This window comes from Linepithema humile, chromosome 6 (genome assembly GCF_040581485.1).
Source record: "Linepithema humile isolate Giens D197 chromosome 6, Lhum_UNIL_v1.0, whole genome shotgun sequence".
Classification (NCBI taxonomy): domain Eukaryota; kingdom Metazoa; phylum Arthropoda; class Insecta; order Hymenoptera; family Formicidae; genus Linepithema; species Linepithema humile.
The window spans coordinates 11440933-11463650 of NC_090133.1; the positions used below are offsets into that span (position 1 = coordinate 11440933).

A 22718-nucleotide genomic window follows, 5' to 3' on the forward strand; every position below is an offset into this window, starting at 1 on the left:
AACATTTTTCTATTTTAAAGCTCTAAAAAGCCAAATTTGGATCTTTTTAGGCTGCTTTTAGACGGAATTTTTTTAAGCAAATTAAAATTGCATTGACAGCAGTTAGTATGGCTTTTGCTGTCAATACAAATGCTAATTAGATTAAAAATATTCTACTATTCTGTATTTTGGTTTTGTGAATAAATCTACCCATAGAGGCCATTTGCTGGAAAATAAGATTTAATAAGTAAATAAGAAATTTGATGTACGTGTATAGTAATTTAATATATACTATATATATTATATAGTATATATTATATACTTATGTATTATACAGGGTGAAGAAAAAGTACCGGGACACCTAAATAACTTCTGAACGGTTTGAGATATCGGATTGAAATTTACAAGGTTACAATGGTATTACACAATCTATCACATAACACCAAAAACGCCCATTTTGACACCCCCGAGTGGCGGGGGAGAGGGAGGGCGAGAAAATTTTAAATGGAATGTGGGGTCGAGTGAGGGTTCGTTTGAAAGAGTTTTTCGAGATGAGAACAACGCGATGTCGCCGAAGTCTCTACGATTTTTTTTCGCAGAGTTATGATCATTTAAACATTGAGATTTCGCAGTAGCGGAGGGCCCACGACGCTCTTGCATACACACACACACACACACACACACACACGCGCGCGCGCGCGCGCGCGCACGCACGCACGCACACACACACACACACACACACAGAGCAGAGGTGGTTTGGAGTCGTTAATTACTGCGCAAGCACGCACACCCCACATGCCTTCCTACATGCAATTTTATCCACACGTGTCCGCGGAAAGTCTTTCTTACGTCCTCGTCGTGGGCCCTCCGCTACTGCAAAATCTCAATGTTTAAATGATCATAACTCTGCGAAAAAAAATCGTAGAGACTTTGGCGACATCGCGTTGTTCTCATCTCGAAAAGCTCTTTCAAACGAACCCTTACTCGACCCCACATTCCATTTAAAATTTTCTCGCCCTCCCTCTCCCCCGCCACTCGGGGGTGTCAAAATGGGCGTTTTTGGTGTTATGTGATAGATTGTGTGATACCATTGTAACCTTGTAAATTTCAATCCGATATCTCAAACCGTTCAGAAGTTATTTAGGTGTCCCGATACTTTTTCCTCATCCTGTATACTTATATATTATTTTTATAACAACTAATTAGTATCTTTCAATGAAGATTTCGATAAAAGTGTACTTATTCGAAGCCTTTTTATTTGCAGAAGCTTTAAAATTAATTGTTGCTTGACAGAAAATAAATTACAAACTGTAAAAGTGGTGACGTTTTTAAGTTAAGAAATTTATCATAGTGACATTTCATCTTGCTAATGTACAAAATAAAGTCCATTATTGTATAATTTCATATGAATTTGCACTGCCAAATCCATCTCCTATTGACCTGTGCTTTTGTACTGGTATTATAGTCACTGCTTTACATTGTTTCATCTAAAATAAAAAATTATATAGTAAATATATATGTATGTACATATATGTATATATATAAAATAGATTTGCTTTTGCATAAAAAATTTTAATTCTATGTAATGTTACGTCCTTACCTGAGAAAGGGCGGTCAGGCGGTAACTTGTGTAACTCACAGGATTTAAGGTTTTGACTCTGTGACTCGAACGGTTCGTTTATTCCTGAAAATGGGTCAATGACCGGGAAAGTCGATTTTACTCCGTTTTGCAGAATACCGTTCGGTAATTCCCTTTTAGGTCTGAGATAGCGATTTCATTTATCAGGGATAGAATCGTGTGCGATCTTTAAGGAATAGAGGTGACATGAGGTCTTATTTATTGATCATAAATGATCAAATGTATTTAAATGGAAAAACTACCATATATAATTCTATATTAGGTAAACTAAAATACATAATTCCTATCTTTTACAATGTTTGTAACTGTAAAAATACAAATTAAAAAAGTGTTTTGGTTATTAGTTATTAAGTTATAATTTATTATTAGTATTTGTTTTACAATTTGGGAAGATGGACAAAAGTCGTGTAAAATTGATTTGTAACAAAGTGATTATGGACATCTTCGTACCCCTACTCCAATTATAAGATGTTTGTTTGTTTATATTACATATAAACGTGCGTACATATTCTTAAGGACGATAGAAAAGGAGGATTTGAAATATTCGTACAGATACGCGTGATTTTCGTGACATTTTCTGCAAAACCGTGTAAGTAAAACGTATGAAAAAAACCGTGTAAATGTGAATAAAACGTGTTAAAAAAACCGTGTAAATGTGAATCGTGTAAAAAAATACCGTGCAAAAAGAGACCCAGGTGTATATTTCTCTCACCGGCACACAACTCGTCACACGAAGACACTCTCATCGACTGCCCAGTCGTTAGTCTAATGACGCTTAATGCCGTCAATAGTACGCTTGCTCACACGCTATGGCTGACCGCCTCAGCTAATGACGAACCAAGAAATCGCGTCGGGCGCATTTACGCGCCAAGTGTTACACTAACTATAGTAAGGTTACCACTAAAATAATGCACTTTACACGAGACTCTCTTTGAATTTTGCCGGCTAATCGAGAGAAAGTTGCGCAAAGGAAATACCGTGTAGGACGTAGGACGTAACAGATATAAGAATTTATGCATTAAGAGAAGAAAACAATATATTCAAAGTACTGTTGCGTCCTCAAGGTCGTTTTTATTAATCACGCGCGGCACACTCGTCGAACTCGCAATAAATAAAAAGACACTTTTTACAAAAACAAGAACTTTACTGAACTGAATTAACAAACTAAACAACCGTGTTACATATTGTTACAACCGTAATAAAATCAATAAGAGAGCTATCCAAGCACGTCCGCAGCTGCTCCGAATTTGCTTGACAATCTTTGTTTATAAACAAATCTTTGGCATGGCAACCTTTGTTTATAAACAAATCTTTGGCATGGCAACCTTTGTTTATAAACAAATCTTTGGCATGGCAACCTTTGTTTATAAACAAACCCTTGACAAACTCGCGCGCCATGGAGACGATCTTCTGCTTTTGAAAGAGCGGCGTTACATTGCTGAACAGGAAAATAAACAGTTTCACGAAGACAACTTTTCAGGGACGCAACAGTACTTTCCCATTTATGGAAAAAGTTCCTTCATTTAAAAAAAAAGCAACAAATCAGGAAATATTGTAAAAGCTTCCTTAAAAGTTGACACTGATTTTTAACACTGACATAAAATGCTATTTTTTAAGTTAAATATAATAGTATAAATAGGAGCATTCTAAGTCAGGCAATAAGGGAGGTGTGGGGGAACAAGGGGTAAAAGATAATTATCAACAGCATTGATGTTTTTTTTTGCAAAATCAGTAAGAGTGAGGATAGATGCAAATTACACAAATCTACAGTTGCAAAATGCAAAGTCAGCAGTTTTATAGTAGGATATCAGATCACACAAGTTCAAAAGTGCAAAGTCAGTAGTTTTCATGGTGATAAGAGAGAATTACCAAAGAGCATAGACGTTTTTTTTTGCAAAATCAGCAAAAGTGAGGCTAAGTGCAAGTTACACAAATCTACAGTTGCAAAATAAAAGGTCAGCAGTTTTATGGTAGGAAAAAGGAAAGGAGTCAAAAATTCAGCATCAGCAAAAAGGGGAATGGAAATTATTGAAGAGCATAGATATTTTTTTATAAAGTTGCATATTTCTTAAAATGCTTACATTATTTCCAAAGAATTTTTGGAATATATGGACTAACTCACTAACGTCCGCAGTTACAAAAGTGTATACTCAGTGTTGTTTCATAGTTTTCCATAAAACTAAAATACTGCGTCAGCATTTTTGACGTTATTTTGCATCAGCATTTTTAGTTCCATTTTGCACTGTTGTCAGATTTTAGGTTAATTTTATATCAATTTTTTAAACGACCGAGTCATCACTTTTCGGCGCCGTTGTCGGATATAAGATGTTTAGAATTAAAGCAAATATAAAGATGCTTATATGTGAATCAGCAAAATCCCGCACGTCACGCGTGTGTCAGGAAGGCTCGATCATGTCCGGCACCCTATGAGTGGTTCCACTGTGTGAATCGATCTAAAATCAGACGCACGGGCGATCTCTTGTTTCCGAGAAATTCTAAGCAGATAATCAAAATGTTTCGAGAGCTCTACGAATTCAGTTGTTTACTTGTGAGATTAACGAGTTCTTATTCTCAAGTAAAAGTCTCAAGTCTTGTACGTTCTCGAGGTTTTATAATTCTATAATAAATCCGATTCTATTTCATATTCAGTTTCTTTTTATTTATAATCTATTTACCGATTGTAATAAACACCAGTCACAGTCAACGGAGCCACGGTTCAAAAGGAAATAAATAGCCTGGTTGAATTTCGAGGAAGAATAGCCTAATTCCGATTTACTATTAATATTCTTACAAACATAAGGATTGCGACATCATCGTCTCTAATTATTGTTGTGTGCAAATAGCCCTTAATAATATGACAGGTATATAAAGTTTGCGAAGAATATAAATTATCAAAGTTGTTCGAAATGCAGAGCGTGATCTCGCCGTTCGAGCTGCAAATATTAAAACGTTGGGAGAGTTTCTTCCATGAGACTACGAGTGCAATGAATACCTAGATTCTCTAAGGAAAAAGTGTCGCAAGAAACGTACTGAAATAATCCACTCTTTCGTCGCTCAAGTAGCGCGTTTGGAGAGTATAATATCCTACGCGAGCGTTTTATACCCATCGGCGGTGGATAAGACGTGAAGAAAGAATTTTCGTGGAAAGAAATTGAGACAGTCTTTAAGAACCGTATATTTATTGGTAATCAATATGAATTATATCAAAATTTACCAATTTTTGGAAGAGATAAGAAATACGGTTTTCGAACGGATCCACAGCAAAACTATCGCGAAACATGGTAGCATCAAGATTAACACCATGTTCAACAAAAAATTTATTGTAAATGACAAGACTGCTATAAAGAACATTGTCACAAAGAACAATAAGCTATTTCCCATGTCAGATCTGGACGAGTGATACATAAAGCAAATTGTTGACACTACTTTAGCATCCCTGGAAGAAGTTCAAAAACGTGACAGCAGATGAGTCTTGTCACGAAATCTGGATGTAACTGTTAACGTGAACAAACACAACGCTCTGCACATGGGATGCCACATTGATTTATCGCGGGAAATTATGCACAAAACAGGGATGGTTAATGTGCAATCAACGGGCAATGCATACTTTGCGTGGGCGGTGATCGCCGGTTTGAATCCTATGAAAAGTCCAGATAGATCGCAATACCCGTACTATGCAATGGTGCTATATCTGCGCGGTATCGAGTTTCCTATGACACTTCCGCAAGTTGCAAAATTTGAAAAGTAAAATCATATATATCAATGTCTTCACCATCCAAAAGAAGATTCGATCGTCCCTCATTGTCTCACCAACAACAAGTTGGAGAAGCATGTCAACTTTCTCTATGTATTTGATCCGTGAAATGAAACGAGACGCACTTTGCGTATATAAAAGACCTGCCTCAGTTAGTGGAAACACAATTGAGCAAGCGCAATGGGAAAAATATCTATGATCGGTAAGTAAAAACACATGTTACAACACATGTTACAACAAATCAATATTTTATTTATTTTCTAACGTATTTACTTTCTAACGTCTTTTTGGATGTCTTTAAGATTTACGTGTTGTCTGGAATATTATAAATGGGATTCTAATCATAGTCCCTGTAAATTAGGATATTTAGAAGAAATAATTTATAAAGTTTTCATAATTGGGATACGGATTCTCAGTAGGATCAGAAATAAAGATCCGAAAAGTTCCCACCAGGTCGGTGGATGAAACATCCCTTCTTTTTGCGAAAAACCACCCCCAATGAGAACTTTGTGCTAGTTTTATCATTTTTTTTTCCAAACTATTGTTCGGAACGTTGTTCGGACAAAAAAAATTAAACAAAAATGGAATAAAAATATTCGTCATAAAATTCTATGTAAAAAGTGTTTTATTGACCATTTGGCTAATCCTCATCCCATTCTCACAAACGACGTTCGAAGTTAAGGATAGTTTGGAGCACGCAGCCAAAAATCAGTCTAACGCGATTTTTTTTGCAAACGTGCATTTTGTAATTTTAAATTTTGGGATAAACTTCCGAAAAACTATCACCTCCGATTTAGCTGATTTTCAGCCTAAATACTTATTTTATCTAGTAAATAATCTCAAATGGATTTTTGGCGCAAATGCCCTTTCCGCCCTCCAGCCCCCCTCAAAAGTAAAACTGTTTTTGTTAATTATTTCAGAAAGTATTCATTGTACGGAAAAAGTTGTCAAACAAAAAATGAAGCTCATAAAAAGCTCTACAAATAAAGTCCTATACATATTTTACTTTACTCCAATATTTTAGTCGTTATTATTAAAAATCAAAAATGGAGACAGTGTGTTCCGCCATCCTGCCGGGGGCTCCACTATCAAAAAACTATACATATAGGATCTGGATTGAATCTCGCTTTGCGTAGAAAGTCGTAAGCCCATGTGAAACCTCGCTTCGCGTTGTAAAGTGTATGCGTGGATGCAGTGGGTGCCGTCCCTTCTACGGAGGCTTTTACAAATTTTTTAACAATAACAACTAAAATATTGGAGTTAGATAAAATATGTATAGGGCCTTATTTGTAGAGCTTTTTATGAGATTCATTTTTTGTTTGACAACTTTTTTCGTATAATAAATACTTTCTGAAATAATTGACAAAAACAGTTTTACCTTTAAGGGGGGCTGGGGTCGGAGGGGGCATTTGTGCCAAAAATCCATTTGGAAATATTCTTGCACCCGCGGAACGATGTATCGCATACGTCAACGGAACTCGCGGAAATTAAAGAACACAACACAACACTTTTATAAAAGAGAACACTTTAATAACGAACACAGAACTCAACAATAAGTAACCGGAAATACAATTTAAATATCGGAGCCGTCGCACACGTCCGCCCGAGCAGACAGCTCCCGAAAATCTGAAATATGACAGTTTGTTTACAAACTGTCATAGAGACCCCTTAAACCGCTAATCAATATTGTCTTGACAACAAATATAAGAAAGATTCTTATTATTAACAAATGCCATTTGGCTTCAACTTTCTAGTAACCGATCGATATTATCGATCGGTCCGTCAGCTGTAACACACAGCATCAGCGGCGAAATAGCACGGGCGCAACAATATTATTTATTAGATAAAGTAAGTATCTGGGCTGAATATCAGCCAAATCGGAGATGATAGCTTTTCGGAAGTCCACCCAAATTTTGTATATTGCTATTGGCTATTCTTTTCAGGTGTCGAATATCATTAGAGTTGACCTTTGACACAATTGCTCAAGGCATTCTTATGTTTGTAAACAAAAGACGAGGGCATAGATGAGAAGGTCTTCGTCAATTGTTATAGTCCTTCAAATATTTTCATTAAATATTAAGTCATGAAATACAACTGCGCAGAGTAATACGTTCAAGGAAAGTAAAAAAAAGCAATAGAAGAAGAAAAAATTTTAGAAAAATAAAATATTTTTCTTTTTAATAGACGAAAGTGCGTAAAGGTGTTTCTGTATGCAGGCTACAGGTGATTGTTTCATTTGCGAAAAGACGTTTAAAGATAGTGAAACTGTGCATGTAGAAAAAAGTGTGGCGAATTTAATAGCCGTTAGCAAAGCTCGAAAAGACAAAATACATGAGCAGCTCCAAAATATTACAACTATAACTGTCCATAAATATGCAGGCGCGAATATATCAAAAAGAGAAATGTACGTAACTTTTTGAAAAAAAGAGTGGGAAGCAGCAAAGAAGATGAAAGAAATTTAAGATCTTTTGAACAATTTGATTTTAAAAATAACTGTTTGTTTTGTGCAGAAAAATGTAAAATTTTAATGGAAAAAAAGAAAAATATGTCTAGTCAAAACTTCATTAATATTACAAAATATCCCAATCTAAAATCTCTTTTGAATGTTATTAGATCACTTCCAAATTGCTAACTACTGATCTCAAAAGAACGTTTTCTGTTTTAGCAGATTTAAAAATAAAAAAAATAAAATGAACGACTTTCGTTCAGTAATGTTAATGCTTTTTGTATTCTGAAATCAGTATCAAAATTTAGAAAAGAAGCTCTTCTAAATACAAAGATTAATGAAAAATATTTATCTCTCATATCGGCAAATATATTGTTGCACTCGCGGATGTTACTAGCAAAAGCGCGCTTACGTGAAATGATTACACAAGTTAAAAAGAACACCAATTTAATGAACGTAAGACTACAAATAGTAATTCCCGTTGAAACCGTGTGAGCTTCGGCGGACGCGGATTAGCTCGCCGGAATCCAGGTTCGGTCGGTTGGGGGTATGTCAAGTAAACCAAATGCTCGTTTATAACAAAATAATAAAACAGCGTTTATTGAGAAAGATGTTGATACGATTTGCCTCGAATGATCTGCTACAATGCTCGTGCATACATGCGAAGCGTGTGCAAGATGAATTTGGAATAGCATACAAATTAGCCAAATATCGGTGAAGTAATTAACAAGTGATAGCGAAATAGTTCTTTAAAGCGGCGTGAAATGAATACAGAGTAGCGTGAAGATAAATGCGGAGTATCGTTACTGGTAAAATAATTATTTGAGCAACGGTGGAATAATTATTTTAAAGCGGCGCAAAATAGAAGCGAAAGCAACGTGAAAATAAATGCAAGATATCGGCAAAGGCGGAATAATTATTTAAGCAATGGTGAAATAATTATTTTAAAGCGGCGCAAAATAGAAGCGAAAGCAACGTGAAAATAAATGCGAGGTATCGGCAAAAATGAAATAATTATTCGAGCGGCGGTGTAATAAATCTGGAGTATCGGCAACGGTGTAACAGTCATTTAGACGGACGGCGAGATACTCATTAAAGCGGCGTAAAATAAATGCGAAGTAATTCGTTGAAGCGGCGTGAAATAAATCTGGAGAATCGGTAACGGTGTAACAGTTATTTAAACGGACGGCGAGATACTTATTAAAGCGGCGTAAAATAAGTCTGGGGTACCGGCAACAGTGAGACAATTGTTTAAGCAGCGGTGAATTGATCATTAGAGTTGGACGTGAGGCGTCTTGGTGCGATCAGAGAGAGCGCAAGCGCGGGCGATCGGGTCGCAACGGTTGGTACAACGCAACGCTCGTCGGTGAGTGCGTTTGTGACGGTATCGCGAGTCCGTTCGATCGTAGATCGTGACGGGTCGCTTGACGGCGCGGATTGATCGACGCGGTTTGCTCGCTGGATTCTGCGGATGAATCCCTGGTGCGCTGCAACGCGGAATTAGGACCATGACGTCGAGTAAGCTCGACGGGAGTACGAGGATGCTCGTACGAAGGCGGAGTTTAGAACGGCGACCTGGCTAGGTACGCGGGAATGCCCGCAATACGAAGTTCGGTGGCCTAGAGGAGCTAAGTACGCTCAGCGGGTATACGAATAGATTCGTATGCGGGAATCAAGCATACCGAGGACGCTCGGCGGTACACGAGGATACTCGTGTGCTGGAACAGGTATAAAGAAAAACCGAGTATGCTCGGTTGAGGACTACGAGGACACTCGTAGAGGGATGTTCGCTGTCGATCAGCGAACGGAGTCTGGTGAGAAGACGTTCAGCCGGGCCTCTTTTATACCCGGCTGGCGGCCGAATGATTTCGAATCGGCAAGCATCGGCGGTTTCGGCGGCGAGTCCCCCACAATACGGAATTTCGGAACGGTCGGGTGTGGGGGATTTTCGGCGGTTGACCACCGCTGTTTTTGATAGGAAATTTATCGGCGCGCGATGCGCCCTTGGTGGGCTACGGACGATGGACGGTCCGTAGCCGTAATGATGCAGCGGGCTGCATCGTTACACCGTTTATAAAAAGGACAAACGCTCGAGGCACGTCCTCTCAGCGCTGAGGACCAGGCTCTTCTTCTGTCAGTTAGTTTATTAGTTGCTAGGCAACGCTTCTCAAACTCTGTTCGCGGCTCATGCGATGCAGCTTCCCGAACGAGCGCATCCCCGGGCGAAGATTCAGCGACGCACAACAATATTATACACTATTAGTCCTACAAAAAAATAAGTAATTTAACACTATATGTTCCAGATATTAATGAGGCAGGTCCATCATCATCAAAATAAAATAATGTAATAATATTTCCAATAAAACACATTATATTTTATGAACATTAATCGTTATATCGTATCATATGTACATACAATTATATTATGATAAATATTTTACTTATTTTACGATAAGTATAAAAGGTAAAAAAAAGGCGCCAAGTACACGTTCTTGTCTCAACTAAAACAAAACAGTATTGTTTTACTTTTCAAAAAAATTGTCGTATATATTAAACCTTTCAAAAAAATCTGTCATATATATTAAAATTTTTAAAAAAAGCTATCCTATATACTTCTTACAAAAAAATTTGATATCAGGAAATGGCACCAAGTGGGACTAAAGAACTATGAAAAAACTTGTACACTATTTCTATAAAACTCTTGTACATAAAGCTGTCGTATATACAGGGTGGGCCATTTTAATCCATCCACGCAAATAACTCCGTAAGTAAGCCAAATACAAAAAAATGGTTCAGACAAAAGTTGTTCAGGACAATGGGGGTCACCTATTTGTGCTAGTGATTTTGACCTTGAAGTCAATTTTTAAGGTCATTTGAAAGTCACTTTCTGACAGTTCTACATATGATATTGTGAAAAAAGATCCTACCAGAAAGATTACTGACGGGTTACGCACTCTCTTGTCCGGATGGAAAAAAAGAAAACTTATCGATGAGTGTACATATAAAAAAATCATGACCACCGATGGCATTTTGCCTAGAGTTTATGGGTTGCCAAAGATTCATAAATCTGGTTGTCCTTTAAGATTAATTGTCTCATCTGTTAACAGCCCCCTACATTCTCTCGCGGTTTACTTACACAACATAATATATAAAAGTTTACCGCGTCCGGAGAGCAACATTACTAATAGCTTCGATCTGGTGAATAAATTGAAAGATGTAACACTCGATCCGAGTTGCATTCTTGCCTCTCTGGACGTTGTTTCTCTTTTTACTAATATCCCTTCTGAGGCTGTTAACATTAGTTTGACCAAGAGATGGGACCTTATAAAAAAGTATACTCATCTAAACAAAAATGATTTTATGACTGCGGTGAATTTGGTTTTGAACTCCACGTTTTTTACGTTTAATCAAACTATTTATAGACAAATTTTTGGCACACCCATGGGCTCCCCTTTGTCACCTGTCTTGGCCGACATTGTTATGCAGGACTTGGAGGAGGAGGCGATTGGTCGGTTAACTTGTAATTTGAGGTTTTACTATAGATATGTAGACGACATTTTATTATCAGCGGATGGGGATGAATTTGAGAATATTCTTAACGTTTTTAACTCAATACACGAGAGACTAAACTTTACTTTGGAAACTAGTACGGACAACCAGATTAGCTTTTTAAATATTTTAATCATTAACGATAACAACAGACTTATTTTTGATATATACCATAAACCTACTTTCTCTGGAAGATACCTAAATTTCCATTCCCAACATCCTTTGATACATAAACAGGGTGTCATTATAAATCTAGTAGATAAAATTTTTCGACTATCACATCCTAAATTTCAACAAAAAAATTTAAAACACAATTTCGATTTTGCTAAATAATTGCTACCCTTTAGAATTTATTTTTTCTACTATTAATAAAAGGATTCAATTCTTACTACATAATAATAAAAATAATACATCTCAATTTAAAGAGAGAGGAACCAAATTTTTTATAATCCCATATGTTAACAATATTTCTGAAAAACTTACGTCCATTTCTAAAAAATACAATTTTAATACGGCCTACTATTGTAATAACCGATTAGACAAATTTATAAAAACTGGCAAAGATTTTCTTGATCCTATGCAACAAAGCGGAGTGGTTTATAAAATTTCGTGTCATGATTGTGATGCCTCTTATGTAGGCCAAACAAAGAGACAACTTCGAACTAGAATCAAAGAGCATCGCAATGACATTAATAAAAGATCTGGTTCTCCCTCTACCATTTCGAGCCACAGATTAGAACACAATCATGATTTTGAATGGGATCAAATCGAGGTTTTAGATAGAGAACCATCTTATAGCAAAAGGTTAATTTCAGAAATGTTACACATAAAAAAACAACAGAACAGCCTTAATAAACAAAGTGACACGGATTTCCTTCCTAACTCTTACCTACCCATCCTTCGAAAATTTCCCTCCTTTTAGACTCTTCTTAGATCCCCCTCCTTTTCTCCCCTCTTCCATATTCCTTACTTCCCTTCCCCCTATTCCTCTAATAGATCGGCCCCTAGTCCTTCTACCAAAATCTGTGCTCATTTCAATTTCATCATTCACTCATCTGACATATATCCGAATTGACATATCAAAGTTTTATTCCATCCTTAAGGATTTCAACTTTCTAATGGGACACCAAAACATTTTATCAAACTTTATAATCTTTGGACCTTCTTATATTCAACTGATATTATAATCAAAGGTAAATGTTGCTCTGTTTTTCTTGCAAATCATGTGACTAACGTCTTTCCATTCGTGTGTTGGGTTAAATTCGTTTCACATTTTTATAATAGTCTCTATTTTACTTCTTTTATTCATAATTTTCATAGATTGACCGACCACTCGTCGGCTTCTTATTTTCTTGCAATCCGTTAAGCATAGTGAAGTTGTGGCAAAAGGAGAAATGTCTTCAGAGCGTGGCTGTTACATGTCGCATATTAGAACACATTGACTTATAATTGGTTCGAATTTTGAAGACACATTTACTTCTACATTTTATCATGGACACTCAAGTAAGACCTTCTAACCTGCTTTTATTATACTATGACTTTGCGTTTGCGATAATAATTCATTATTATTTTAATTTACTTTGTATATTTTATTTTACAACGAACTTTTAAAATTTTGTCAACCGATATGCGTTAGCCTTGCGGAACATACTTGTTTTTATTATTGCATGTTTCTTTTGTAACGTTTGTTTACTTATTTTGTTATTATCACTGAAGATGGCCGAAATAAATGTGCCGAAACGTATGAACTGACAATTTAGTTACTTATTATTTTTTGAGCATCTAACACCCGGCTCTGGGTCAATACAGCCAATTTATTTTTTAATAAGAAATCTTAAACTTTGAGCTATTTAATTTTATTTATTTTAGACAAATCATACACTAAAGTCTCTAAACAATTGTCATATAAGGCATAATGATAATTGGTATGATTGTATAAATTTTAATTTTATCATACTTTCTGTCAAAAAAGCACATGATTCGAGACTTCAGTGTATAATTTGTCTAAAATAAATAAAATTAAGGTAATTATGCAGAATACCCACGTCACCTCCGATTTTGACCCAACTGGTCTCATTCAATGCGTTTTTTTTTTTTTAAAAAAACTTTTTCCTTTCACTAAAATGTCGCTTTGTCCCAGGAGACGAGATATTAAGCGTCAAAGTTGACGACTTTTCAGGTTAAAAAACCTGTCACTTTGACGAATTATAGCGATGTAAGCATACGCTGCGGTCAGGCGCGCATGCGTTGTAACAGAAACGCATGCGCGGTGGACACAATATTTCACGAAATTTAAAACAAATGAAACATGTCAATACATATGTTATACTTGTATAAATGCGCAATTCGACCTCACAATGCAATTATTCGATTTTATACAGTTAATGTCAAAAAAAGATGATTTTGTAGATTTTTTAATAAAACATGGTGTATTGCCATCGGTAATTAATTGTGAGAAATGTGAAAATGAATTATATATCGATAAGGAAACGTTGTTCTTCCGATGCAACAAAAGATATTTTTTATTAAATGCAAAAAAGAAACGAATAAGTAAACAGTGCACTTATATTAAAAGTTCTAAAGTAGGATCTTGGTTTAGTAATAGCAACTTAGAAATAGATCAAATTTGCAAGATTGTAGCATGTTTTCTTATGCTACGTCCTCCTCGACAAGAGTTTCTCCAGGAGGAACTAGGTGTTTCTTCCCACACGATTGTTGATTGGTTCAGTTTTTGTCGCGAGGTAATATATTTTAATATTTTGCATTAACGATATATATATATATATGTATATATGTGTACATATAATTAATATTTTGTACATTTACAGGTCTGTGCGTACTGGGCCGACAAGCAAAGCGAGAAACTTGGAGGTCCTGGACGTACTGTTGAAATAGACGAGGCAAAAATTGGCCATCGAAAGTATAATCGTGGTCGCCTTGTAAAAGGCAATTGGATCTTTGGGGGATACGAGAGAGAGTCGAAGAAGGTTTTTATTATGCCAGTAGAGGATCGATCAGAAAAGACGCTCCTGGCATGTATTAAACAATGGATCATGCCAGGAACGACAATTATTTCAGATTGTTGGAAGTCCTATGACTGTTTAAACAGTGAAGGCTTCCAACATTTGAATGTTAATCATACATACAATTTCGTCGATCCAGATACTGGTAAGAAATTTTAAAACAAAATAAAAATGTTAAAATATATCGAAAGTTTTTTGATACGTTTACCAAAGTTAACAATGTATATATTACAATGTATTACAGTATTTTTTATTTACAGGCGCCCATATACAGCATATTGAGCGTGTTTGGAGAGAAGTACGCGCGAATATCCCAAGATATGGAACGCGAGAGTCTCATCTTGAGGGATATTTGTGCGAATTTCTATACAAACGCGCTCATGCTTTTAGTGAGCGAATAGAAAACTTCTTCGACTTAATTGCTGAGCTGTATCCTCCATTATCCAGGAAGGAAGAAACAAATTAGAAAATATGTTACAATTTTGCAGATTTTATCTATTTCTAAGCTGCTGTTACTAAACCAAGATCCTACTTTAGAACTTTTATTATAATTGCACTGTTTACTTATTCGTTTCTTTTTTGCATTCGGTGAAAAATATCTTTTGCGGCATCGGAACAACAATGTTTTCTTATTGATATATAGTTCATTTCTACATTTCTCACAATTATTGTTATTTGTTTTAAATTTTTTTGGCAAATCTGTATTATTTTATGTTTAAAAATATATTACGTTACAATTTATTAATATTTATTTATTTCTTTTTTTAATTATATAAACCTTGCTTTGCGTAGACACAGGGTATTCCGCCCCCCCTGCGGGGGGGCGGTCCCCCTGTGTAAAATAAAAATAATAAAACTTTCGTGCGTATTCCAGAGCGACATAGATTGCTTAATGTATTAAACTAGCTTTAGCATTATATATTTTTGTGCAATCCAAACTAGCTTTAGCATAGCTAGTTTGGATTGCACAAAAATATATAATGCTAAAGCTAGTTTGATACATTAAGCAATCTATGTCGCTCTGGAATACGCACGAAAGTTTTATTATTTTTATTTTACACAGGGGGTCCGCCCCCCCGCAGGGGGGGCGGAATACCCTGTGTCTACGCAAAGCAAGGTCCATAATTATACTATTTTATATGGGTTTGCGACTTGCAATTTATGATTATCCGCGCACAATTCTGTTACAACGCATGCGCGCCTGACCGCAGCGTATGCTCACATCGCTATAATTCGTCAAAGTGACAGGTTTTTTAACCTGAAAAGTCGTCAACTTTGACGCTTAATATCTCGTCTCCTGGGACAGAGCGACATTTTAGTAAAAGGAAAAAGTTTTTTTAAAAGAAAAAACGCATCGAATGAGACCAGTTGGGTCAAAATCGGAGGTGACGTGGGTATTCTGCATAATTTCCAAAATTAAATATCAAAGTTTAATATTTCTGTTCTATGTATACTAAATTAGTTCTAACAATATTTATCATTTCCAGTCAATTTTATTCTTTTCTGTCTGTCCACTAAAGTCCAGAGAATACTGAGTGTTGTCAACATGTCTTGCTACATTTCTGCACTTTAAGATCGAAAAAAATTTTTTTCATGAAGAATACTATTATTTTGATATACACTATCTTTATTCGTCTCCACAACACGTTATATATACATTTTACGACCGATATTAATTATATCAATGTAATTAATATATCATCAAAGCTGCGAGCTGACAGGTCTGAGCGCCGCCATGTTAGAAATGTTAGAAAAGGAAAGACGTCTTTTAGATAGAAAAAGAAATGTTGACGACGCTGACCAATAAGACATAAGCGACATACATCCTAGCGCGACATACATCCTAGCAAGATAATTTTTTAGATTTCTCGACTTTGAATGCATATATTTTATTTATATAAAGCACACAAAGTAAAAACAAGCAAACTTTCGTTATATATTTTAGGTATGCGCTTTCGATTGAGCCTATTGCCAACTCAATTGGCCCAGCCGTTATTGAGATCCGATAATCTCGGCTCATCTGAACTTTCCGTCTCGCATAAAGAGACACGGTCGGTTTTGCGCTTGCGTTGCGCGCTGCGCGTGAACTTGGCGCGAGACACTACCGTGTCTCTTGATAAAAAACATCTTGTCTAAAGGCATACCTGCTATAATAGGTACAATGATAAAAAGTGGTATAATAAGATTTCAGGCAAAGATCCACTTTTAAAACTCTATCGCGCCATTAGTGGTATCTTAAAAATGGTGCGTAAGACCACTATTAATTATTACTAACAAACTAATGACACAAATAATTTAATAATACTACATAAGGCTACACAATAAATTTCAGATCTATTTGACCGAATTTGTAATATATTTGTAATATGTAAACTCTTGCTAATATGCAATAGTTTAAAAGAAATAATTAAAACAATTATAATGTAGAAGGAGCAAGAGCTAAAACACTTGTTATTAGTGCGAACTATTTGTATTAAAATATAGAAACATATGTTTCGGCCTGATATCAGGCCATCTTCAGTGTCAAGTAAATAGATCACAAAAAGTAACGGTTGCTAATAAATTACATCTTCAATGTCAATAAAATAAAAATGATAATGTTCGCCGATAAATTTCAATAAAAAATAATGATGTATTAAAATCGATATAATGTAAATGCAATTAGTGTAGTCTGCTTAATAAAATTTAACTTTGTAAAATTGAAGTCCATAATCTTGTTTGTTGCTTATAGTAAATTTGAGATAGAAGAGAACTTGTTACAATAAAAGTCAAGATGTTAATGCTACAGTTATTTGTTATTGTACACTGAAGAAAGCCTGATGTCGGGTCGAAACGTTTGTAAATATATACTTTCTAATATAATTATATGTATAATCTTTCGCATGAAGATCTTGCATTCTGACTCTTTGCATTCCTGTTAATTTAGTTGATTGTTTTAATCATTTGAGTCTTGTTATATATTTAATTTTACACGTATAAATATATTACATAAAAGTCACAATATTAAAAATCATTTTTTTCATTGGTTATTATGACCAGCAGCGTCTCTAAGAAATAAATAGGAGCTAAACATAGATTAAGAAACGAGATTTAGAGATATTATTTTTATATTTTCTTATCGAATCCAATCGTCTACAATTTTAGGCAAATACATTTGATGTCTAGTAAATCTCTTTTGTAGATCCTAGGTTCATAGGACATGGAATGTATATAGGGTGTCAGTAACTCACGGACCAACGCTCGTGAAGAGAATAGATAGAACACATTAAACAGAACAGAAAAGTTCTTTACCATTTTGCAATTCTCGTAATAATTATTTTAGTATTAATTAAAAAAGATGGGCGAATAAGCGCTCCTTTTGCGCGGCTAGATCGTAGGATGTAGCATCGCGTGCCAGCGATGAGTGTCACACGGTAAAGGAGGATGTTAAATATAGGTCGATTTTGGCCCATGGTGTGGAACCAAAACTACAAATGGTTTCTTATAGATTTCATACCGTAGAATCACATGGTAAAGTTTGTTTTCCTCTAGACACCGGGGAAAGTACGGAAAAATTGAAAAAAGACCATGAAAAATGGAATTGAGCTGGTTGAAGCTTGGAACATTCCTGCAGCGATTTTAAAAAAATGATTTGTCGCTCTTGTCCTTTTGCAGGGAGGAAGTTCTGAGGCCCTCACATGACATACAAAAAAGACCGATTCGATACATGCGTTGGAAGATACCCTTATACCCGAAAAACCACCCCCAAAATCACTTAAACGATTCTCGCCAAGCTATAAATGATTTGTCGCTCTTCTCCTTTTGCATAGAGGAAGTTTTGAGGCCCTCATACGACATGCAAAAAAGTACGATCCGATACATGCGTCGGAAGATACCCTTATACCCGAAAAACCACCCCCAAAATCACTTAAACGATTCTCGCCAAGCTAGAAATGATTTGTCGCTCTTCTCCTTTTGCATAGAGGAAGTTTTGAGGCCTTCACATGACATACAAAAAAACCGAGAGTCGCTGCCCGCGCGTATCGCGCCCATCTTTTTTTGATTAATACTTAAATAATTATTGCGAAAATTGCAAAATGGTAAAGAACTTTTCTGTTCTGTTTAATGTGCTCTATCCGCTCATGAGCGTTGGTCCGTGAGTTACGGGACACCCTGTATATTTGACATATTTATTCTCTATTCATGTTAAAAGTTCATCTGCACATCTCTAGCATAATAATTGTATAACGTAATCAGAAATTATAGAAATTCTTCAAAATCTTTTTCCGATAAGTTTACTCTCATCACATTTTCTATTTGTGTTCACATTGATTTTACACACACTATCATACTGCTGACACGATTTTAACTAGTTCTCCAAAGTTTTAATGTTCGTTGCTCGAACGGCGAGAGTCTCCATTTTAAATGACTTTAATAATTCATATTTGTCGCGAACATCATATATCTGTCATGTTGCTAAGAGCTATTTGCACACGACAGTAATTAAAGACTATGATGTCGTAATCCTTAAATCTGACAACGGCCCAAAACGATACTAAAAAGTTATGATGCGTCGTTTTAAAAATTGATATAATCTAAAATCTGACAACGGCGCAAAATGGCACTGAAAATGCTGATGCAGTATTTTGGTTTCATAAAAAACTATGGAACAAACTACAGAATTCTTTAGAAATACTGTAAACATTTTAAAAAATATGCAACCTTTTGCAAAAAAGTATTTATACTTTTTGGTAATCTCCCCCTCTTTTCTTGTCGATATTGATTAAATTTTTAATCTCCTCTTTCTCTACCATACAACTGCTGAATTTGCATTTTGCAAGTAGACTTGTGTAGACTAGAGTAGACTTGTGTAACTTGTATCTATCCCCACTCCTGTTGATTTTCAAAAAAAGCATCTATGCTCTTCGGTAATTTCCTCTCACTCCTTTGAAAGCTGCTGATTTTGCATTTTGGATTATTGCAATTATGGATTAGTGTAATCTGATAACCCCTGCTTCCCTCTTCTCCCACATCCTCTCACTGTCCCATGGCTTAGAATTCTCTTATATTATTAAATATTAAAATAAATTATTTTTAGATACACAACAGAAGTGACTAGTGCGGTACGGCCTCTTATTTTCACTACGATAACGACGACAGCTATAGGTGTCGTCTTTGGAAGCTTAAATATGGTCACTGTAAGTATAAAGAAAATTTTTTTTCTTAAATATTAATAGCCGAGAGAGAGAGAGAGAGAGAGAGAGAGAAAGAGAGAGAAAGAGACGGATATAGAACGCAAAAACAAATATCACCAGTGCAAAGGGTGATTTTCTTCTGCTTTGTGTTTATGCAAAAAAAGAGACGTTGAAAATAAGTGCTTATTTTAAAAAGAAAAATCATTCGTAGATTAGTTGTAGGCGATTAGAAACTAATATATTGCGTGAATCTCAAGCCATTTTTTGTTTTGTCGCTGTCCAAATTCCGATATTTTTGTCACAACTAGAAAAATTGTCGGAGTTGAACAAAATGCGCTCGAATCTGGTTCTCCGGTTTTCCAATTCTTAATGATTCGGTATTTGAGCCGAACATCCAGGATAATACAGCCCCACCTACATTACGAAAATCGACGAGAGGAAGAAAATCCAAGAAATTCGAAGATAACATTACCTAGCCAGTTGAGTGGTAATGTATCATATATGTACAAAAAAAAATGTCAAACGTGGTAATGTATCATATATGTACATTTCTAAATAACTCCACTAATTTTCAACAGATTTGCACAAAACTTTATATCCTAAGGTTTTTTGGGCTGCTAAATTCAAATCTGTTGTCAAAATTGCAAAATTCAAAATGGCGGATCCAATATGGCGACTGTTAATTGTTAAAATGACTAAAGTATTGGAGTTAGATAAAATATGTATAAAACCTTATTTGTAGAGCTTTTTATGAGCTTTATTTTTTGTTTGACAACTTTTTTCGTACAATCAATACTTTCTGAAATAATTAACAAAAACAGTTTTATTTTTGAACCTTTGAAGGGGGCTGGGAGGCGAAAGAGGCATTTGCGCCAAAAATCCATTTGGGAATATTATTTACTAGATAAAATAAGTATTTAGGCTGAATATAAGCCAAATCGGAGGTGATCGCTTTTCGGAAGTCCAGCCCCCTTTTTTGATCCACCTCCACTTTTGACTGGAAAGTCGTAATAAACATTTTTAAAAATCATTGTTCTTGTTTTGAAACGCCCTTTCAAATAATCCCCACTCGACCCATAGTGCCATTTAACATTTTCCACCCCTATTCTGCCCCCCCCCCGCCCCCAGGGCGCGAATGGGAGATCCACACCCATTCCGAAAAGTTGCTTTTTCGAAAACTTTGAACTCATGTTTCACCGTTTTTTGATATTTTAACTTTTGGCTCTTACCACTTTTGGCACAAATCTTTCGGAAAAGTACCACTCAACTGGCTAGTAAAGCAAGTAATTTCAAGCGATTTCGTCACATTTCAAGAGGCATAAAAATCCTAGATTAGCAATACAACATGGAACATTGTAGATCCACCTAGCAACCAAAAAATCTTACATTAAGCTTCTAAATTCAGTTTTGAAGGTTTCATGCCGTACATGAAAAATAAAGCAGAACCTTCTAATATGAATTACTGCATTTTGAAGTCTTACCTGAAGGATCGCAAATTCTTTGTCAAGCACGGTGTAACACAAACCGGACTCTATAAAATCCAGGCTGGAGTGCCCTAGAGCACTTACTTGGACCAATTCTCTATTTATTTTATACAACTGATCTACCTACAGCCGAAGTCTACTACTACTGGGACGTATGCTGATAACACAGCAGTTGGCCTTACATAAAGATTCTAAAGCGGCTTCCTCATCCCTGCAACGTAATCTAAACGATATATCTGCTTAGTTCAAGAGATGGAGAATCAAAACCAATAAAAATAAATTGGTTCACGTCACTTTCACCATGAAACACTTAAACTGTTCACCTGTCACACTAAGTAACATCCAGGTCCTGCAGGCGGAATACGTGAGGTACTTTGGGATGCATCTTGACAGACGCCTCACATGGAAAGATCACATTTTTACTAAAAGGAAACAACTTGGGCTACATCTAAGAAAAATATACTGAATACTGGGCCGGAAGTTCCAACTAAGCTTGGAAAATTAAGTATTAATATATAAAACTATAATAAAGCCCATATGGACATATAGAATACAGTTATGTGGGGAACTGTATCACACTTTAACATCGAAATAATCTAAAAATTCCAATCTAAGATACTCCATATTATAATTGACGCACCTTGGTTTGTCACAAACAAAACTTTCCATCATGACTTGAACATCTTCGTTATGTTCTACATAAATTATGTCCTACAGAATTGTTGATTTCCTAATCTATGAGAGATAAATGTTAGAAGCGTGGGGTCTAAGTAGTTTAGTGGTCAAAACATTCGCCCGGCAAGCGGAAGACCCGGGTTCAATTCCCGGCTTAGCCACTCGCGCCCTGATATTTTTTCTCTCTTCCTTTCTCTCCAATAATTCCTATATGTAAGTTAAAGTTTCTCAATATATGAGAACAATATACTTATAATTTCGTACACATTAGTTATCTCGATCTGAGATCGGTGTACAATCTAACTGTCTCTTGTAGACTAATTTATTAAAAATTCTTATAAAAAAAAATTAAAAATTTAGCACTAACATCCTGCTACGGCTCTTGATGCCATTCTATTATATTTGTTAAATTATTTTATATTATAATATGTCTTGTGTTTTATATTGCATTTACGTCATGTGAAAGTTTTTTATTGGTTTTATTGGTAATATTAGAAAATTGTTTTATTGGTAATATTAGAAAATAACTGTGTAACGGTGCGTATTTTTACGCCTCAGGGGCGGTGCGTAACGATGCGGAATTTTGATGGTGCGTAGGTAGCAAAGCGGATTTTTACGATGCGGATTTACGACGGTGCGTAGTTAGCAAAGCGGATTCTTACGACGCGGAATAACTCGCCGGTTCGCCAGAATTCGTTCGTGTGGTTTTTCGGGAGACTCCAAATTAACAAAAACAAATTAAAGAAACAAAATGAATATTTATTCAAGAGAGCGTGATAAAAGAAAACATTTAACAATGAGCACATAAGTAATTCCTTATCGGTTAAACTATCTAATGTTTCAACGGTATAAACGGGTATAATTCAAAATGTGAACGAATGAACAACTATCGGAATTAATCGGATAATAAATAAACTGCGTAAATCGTTAAACGTTGTGCGCCTTTGGCCGAATAATAAACAAATTAAACTATTTAATTCTAAATCGGTCGGTTC

The 22718-nt window shown here is 35.6% G+C and overlaps 2 protein-coding genes across 2 annotated transcripts in view; both read left to right on the forward strand.

The window, feature by feature from the left end:
* The window catches only part of LOC105678086 (odorant receptor 4-like), a 102752-nt gene that overhangs the window by 9484 nt on the left and 70550 nt on the right, over positions 1 to 22718 (forward strand). The window contains exon 3 of the mRNA XM_067358278.1: positions 19468 to 19567. Coding sequence (XP_067214379.1) covers positions 19468 to 19567 — 100 coding nt within the window. The remainder of the gene's footprint in view (positions 1 to 19467; positions 19568 to 22718) is intronic.
* LOC137000802 (uncharacterized) lies at positions 13355 to 15094 on the forward strand. Its single transcript, XM_067358279.1, has 2 exons — positions 13355 to 14108; positions 14196 to 15094. The coding sequence occupies exons 1-2, from the start codon at positions 13725 to 13727 to the stop codon at positions 14547 to 14549; spliced, it is 738 nt and encodes a 245-aa protein (XP_067214380.1). The 5' UTR covers positions 13355 to 13724; the 3' UTR covers positions 14550 to 15094.

Coding starts and splice junctions, on each gene's coding strand:
- LOC137000802 (XM_067358279.1), top strand. CDS start 13,725: ATGCAATTATTCGATTTTATACAGTTAATGTCAAAAAAAGATGATTTT. Junction 14,109..14,195: donor GGTTCAGTTTTTGTCGCGAG/GTAATATATTTT, acceptor GTACATTTACAG/GTCTGTGCGTACTGGGCCGA.